The sequence below is a fragment of the Galeopterus variegatus genome, unplaced genomic scaffold, assembly GCF_000696425.1.
Source record: "Galeopterus variegatus unplaced genomic scaffold, G_variegatus-3.0.2 Scaffold25518, whole genome shotgun sequence".
In the NCBI taxonomy this organism is placed as follows: Eukaryota; Metazoa; Chordata; class Mammalia; order Dermoptera; family Cynocephalidae; genus Galeopterus; species Galeopterus variegatus.
In genome coordinates this window covers 4670-9884 of record NW_007751629.1, presented here as the reverse complement: position 1 = coordinate 9884, position 5215 = coordinate 4670, and the positions used below count along the sequence as shown (strand labels likewise).

Genomic DNA, 5215 nt, shown 5'->3' with positions numbered 1-5215 from the left:
TGGTAGAAGTGTGGGCAATAGAGAGAGTTCATGGGGAAGGAGGGTCAGCAGTCAGGAACCCAGAGGGGCATTTGCAAGCTTGTACACAGAGGAGGGGTTCAGGAAATGAGGTACCAGGAAGTGACAACAGACCCCCAACAGAACTCGGATCTTGGTAACCTGGCACCCACATTCTACACACAGCCCCTTCCTCAGCTCACTTGGCCACAGACAGAGAGAGATGTTGTGCTGTATCCCGAGGTCCCGGGGCGGTAGCCCCAGGAAGCCCTGGGCTGAGAGGCTTGTCGGATGCTTCCGGCGCTGGGTCAGCCCTCGCCCTGCACTCCTGTGGCCGTTTGGCAGAAGGTCCCCAAAGGTAATGTCAGGTGTCCCAGAGGAGGGGGGGCAGGCCAGGCCAGCATTGTGAGCCTCCCTGGGTGACCGCACACACTCCTGCCCTGTGTGTGGGGGGAATGGGGACATGGGACACCCTCCCTGGGCAGGGGCAGAGGGTAGACATTTATAAACCTGCTGGTCCTCGTGTGTTCACACCTCAGGTCATGGCTGGAGGGTGAAAGGGGACTGCGGGGGTGGCAGCCACCACCTTGTACATTAACCCTGGGCCCTCAGGCTGTCTTCTCATGTCCACCCTGGGGTTAAGACTGGCCTCCAGCCCTTCCCTCCTGAGGGATCATGTTGCTGTCACTGTGCATCTCTACCATGTCCTGTCCTAGAGTGAAGATGATTCTTCCCTGAGCCCGGATGCCACCCACATGTTGTGGCCTGTTCCAGCAGGCACCCTGCAGAACTGGGTGGAGCACCTGGTGCCCGCTGTCATGCGTGGCAACCACTCCTACGTGCACACGTTTCTGTTGGCCTACAGGAACTTTGCCACTCCCCAGTAGGTGCTGGATCTGGTTTTCCTCAGGTGAGCACTCTGCCCCTCGATCACACAGTGTCACTCGGCTGCCTCCCAGCTGTGAGTCTTGGGACTGTCACCACACCACTCTGAGCCTCAGTTCCACCTGTGTTCAGTGTGTGGTAACAGGAACAAGCGCCAGTGGGTCCCCAATGGAAAGTGCTGCTCCTGAGTCCAGCCCTGTGGAAATACCTGCTGGAGGGGCCACGTTTATCCTCATTCAGGATTCCTGCCCCCCCCACAAGGAAGTCTCTGTCACACCCTCACTGACCTCGTTGACTTGGGCTTCACTGTTTTCACATTTGAGATTCTTTCTGTAGGCTTCTGGGTGTATTCAAAGCAGGGAGACTGGAGGCTGGCAGAGGGTCTTCAGGTGCACCCAGATATCTTGGGAGGAGTTGGTTGGGGTTCATTCTTTCAACAAATATATCTGAAGTCACACTATGGGCAGTGACTTTCTCGGCACTGCCCATATTCCAGTGAACTGAGGAGACTACAATCCCTGCCCTCCTGGGCTTCCATTCTAGTCAGAGGTCAGACAACCACAATATACATGATAAGCAGGTAGTGCCACCATATGGCAGATGTGACACTGTCCTGGTCTGCTCTAGGTACAGAAGCATCCTTTCTCATTTTCATGGGGATGGCAGATCCCTGGAGCAGCTAAAATGGTGAGTGGGGCTTGGGTGTAGATGGAGGGGCTCCCATCTCCACAGAACTGTCTGTGGTCTGTGGGGGCCTGTGGATGGGGGGGCTGGCAGAACTCTGGCTCCCACACATCTTATGATTCCTGCTACAGGGCCCAGGGCACAGGCTTTTCCTGCATGAAAAGGAGTCAAGATGAGCTGGGGATGGGGCCAAAGGCACTGTGGGGTGTGCGAGATGCTGGAGAGCAGAGTGAGCCCAGAGAGAACGTGCACCCACTCCTCCCATCCAGCCCTGCCCATACCCCCAGAGCCCATGCTGAGCCAGAGCAAGAGTGCAGAGCATCCCGCTCACACTCGGGGATGCTCACCCAGGCGGATGCTCAGCTGGTGCTGGTGGTGCAGAGTGTGGTCAGGGTCAAGAGATCAGTGGGAAGAGGAGATGCAGATTTTGATGGGGACACTTGGGCAGTACATCCATGTGTCAGCTCAAGTTTGGGGTTTTCCAAGGGCGCTGGGAAGGCCAGGGGAGCAGAGACTCCCTCTGTTTCCTCATTCATCATATATTCCTGGACATCTCCTGTGTGCCAGCGAGTAATGCCCAGAGCAGACAGCACCCTCCTGCCCTGATGGACAGGACATTCCAATAGGGATGGGGCAGTGTCCCAGACAGAGGAGGGTGTCAGGTTTCCCTGAAGAAGGGAAAGGTGGTCACACCAGTGATTGAAGGCTCCCCCCACAGAGGCTTTTGCCAGCCCCTCCTTCGTTTCCAGGACCATCTCTGTCAGGGCTGCCATACTGCGGGTGGGCATTGGAAGGGCTGGTCTATGGTCAGGCAGGGGCAGAGGGTAGAAGACTGCAGCTCACTCAGGGGAGCCCTGGGAGGGCAGCATAGAGGGATTGGCCAGGCCTCCGATGCTGCTGCCCACCTGTCTCCCCCAGTGCCATGTCCTCAATCCTAGAGATCTGGCTCGAATTCTATTCCACTGATTTCCACGAACCTCCTGAATTTCATTGTTTGAAGTCTCTGCTGGCCTATGTACATGTCTATATGACTGGTTCAGATGTGGAGCTCATGGCTGATCTTCTTCTGGCACAGCTGGAAAAGCTGGAGCATCTGGAGCCCAGTAAGGCAGAGAATGACAGTGAGGAGGAAGAGGGTGGGTGCCTGTGAGGGTTTGGGGAGGGGGCTGGGCTGGGCCATACAGAGCAGAGTTTCCAGAAGCAGGTTGGGAACAGGGGCAATGAGTACTCAGAACAATCATGCCGTGTTCTGCAGTGTGGGGAAACTTCCTGGGGCTGGGTCTCTGGACTTGGGCTTCTCAGAAAGAAAGACTGTCATTGGAAGAGACATAGAAACTCATGTAGATATATTCAATTGTTGTCACTCCAGTTCCAGTTTCTGCCAAGGCTGAACAACTGTCCCAAGAGCTAAGGCCATCTTCAGCTCCAGCTCCAGCTCCACTGCGAGAGAAAGAGCAGGATCAAGATCCTGAGCCTGAGCCAGAGGAAGAATAAGATCCTGAGCAAGAGCAAGAGCTAGACAGAGCCAGAGGAAGCTCACCTAACCACCCCTAAAACATCCAAAGAAGTAGAAGAAACACCGGCACCCAGGGGAGCCCTGGCTCCAGAGCTCCCACAAACACCCTCACCAGTCCCCAATCCAGAGATGTCCTTCCCCTTCCCTGCCACTGTTCTTGTCCTCATTTTTGTCTTTGTCCTGCATCTCCCAAATTTTATCATCTTATTTCTTCATTTATATCCCTTGTGTAAAATAAAGTGTTTTAATATTTTCAAAATTACCATTCAGTGGCATGAAGTACATTTCTCATGTGGTGCAACCCTCACCACTGTCTAGAGACACAACAGCTTCATCAACTCTGTAGCCATTAACCTGTCACTCCCCATCCCGCCTCTCCTAGTCCCTGACAACCACTCCATTATCTGTGTGTGTGAATTTCCCGATCGTGGATTGTTCCTATCAGTATAGTTACGTGGCCTTCTGTATCTGGCCACATAATATGAGAAGGAACTGATTAATTTTTATTTTATGTTTCTAGTAAGAGAAAAATTACAAAAAAAATCAAGGACTATACGTAGAAACACAAAGCCCTGATAGTTATTATTGCCATAATCTTGAAATAGGAACTACTTTTGAATGACTGGAGAGCCAGATGCCACAGAGGAAAAGACTGACTTTTCTGGTTAAAACAAACCAAGAATAATGTCCAAAGCTTAAAAGACAAACCCCAGATAGGAAAATTCTTCATGATCAGAGAAAGGGGCGTTATTCCGTCGGATAACCCGGAGTCTGAGACAGAGCTTGAGAGCACAGAGCTTGAGAGCCAGGACTACAGGCACTGCCTGGACACCAGCGAGCAGGTGGGGCAGGAGGAGCTGCAGACAGAGCTGGGGGACCTGGAACGGGAGGAGGCAAGGCTGGCCCAGGAGCTGGAGGATGTGGACTTGAACCTTGCAAGGGCGGCTGCAGAGCTGCAGACAGCCCAGGCCGAGACTGCACAGCTGCAGCAGTTGGACCGGTGGGTCCAGAGGGACTGTAGGGCACTTGAGTGGCAACAGCTGGGACTGTAGGATGAGCTGAGGAGCGTGGAGAACCAGCTGCGCCACGCCTGTGGGCAGCTGCACTGGCTGAAGATAACCAACATCTTCAATGCCACGTTTAAGATCTGGGAAGAGGGCCCCTTGCGTGACATCAATAACTTTAGACTGGGTTCTCTCCCCACTGTCCCCGTGCACTGGAATGAGATTAATGCTGCCTGGTGACAGACAGCATTGCTGCTGCTTGCCCTGTCCAATGTGATTGGGCTGCCGTTTCAGAGGTACCGGCTGGTCCCCTGTAGAAACCACTCCTATCTGAAGTCCTTAACAGATGGCTCCACTGAGCTGCCCCTGTTCTGTTATGCGGGTGGGGTGAGTCGTTGAGTAACAGACTTGACCATGCCATGCAGACCTTCCTGGACTGCATGCAGCACCAAGGTCAAGGGTTTGGATCCCCACATTGGCCAGCTGCCAAAAGCAAACCAAAAAATAACTATTGTAAAAATACTATCAGATGGTAATCTGAGTGCGACATGTTTATCATTCAAAAGATGAATAGCCACACCAGATATTAACTGAAAATCAAAATAAACCATTGCCCAGAGCAAACCAAGAATCATGGCCATCCTTCCCAGCACATCTTTGTCCGCTCTTCTGTGGACCTTCCTCTCCCCTTCTCCCTCACCCAGAAAAACATTGAAAACAGGGAAAATTGACAAGAGGACAAGATCCCTCCTACATAAAGGGCTGCAGGGATTCAGAAGGCAAGAACTGAGGCTGGGGATAAGAGGGGCGGGGTAGGGAGAAAGGTGGACGTTTTCAGTTTTGGGTGAGAAAAAAATGAGTTGAGGCCACTGGTGTATGTAGTGGAGCTTTGGGGCAGGGGTTGGGGAGAACATTCAAAGATTGAGTTTTGGCTGCCACGTATAGTGTGAGCCTCTCCTCTTCCTTCCTGAGAAAATTCCAATAAGTTTCCACACGTTCTTTCATGATTTAAAGCGAGAAGTATGTCTTCTTGGGCTGTGTCATTATGCGCAGATTAATTTTGAGGTGAGAGGGTAGGGTGGCCAAAGACTAACTGGTGACATTGGCTGATAGATCAATTATAAGGGGT

General features: G+C 52.6%; 1 protein-coding gene and 1 pseudogene across 1 annotated transcript; both read left to right on the top strand.

The window, feature by feature from the left end:
* Window positions 1–900: 900 nt before the first annotated feature.
* On the top strand, window positions 901–3128 carry LOC103583669 (ral guanine nucleotide dissociation stimulator-like). The gene is made up of 4 exons (XM_008564930.1): window positions 901–907; window positions 1510–1569; window positions 2485–2669; window positions 2936–3128. The coding sequence occupies exons 3-4, from the start codon at window positions 2489–2491 to the stop codon at window positions 3058–3060; spliced, it is 306 nt and encodes a 101-aa protein (XP_008563152.1). The 5' UTR covers window positions 901–907; window positions 1510–1569; window positions 2485–2488; the 3' UTR covers window positions 3061–3128.
* A 682-nt stretch (window positions 3129–3810) lies between these two features.
* LOC103583670 lies at window positions 3811–4539 on the top strand (annotated as a pseudogene).
* Window positions 4540–5215: the final 676 nt, after the last annotated feature.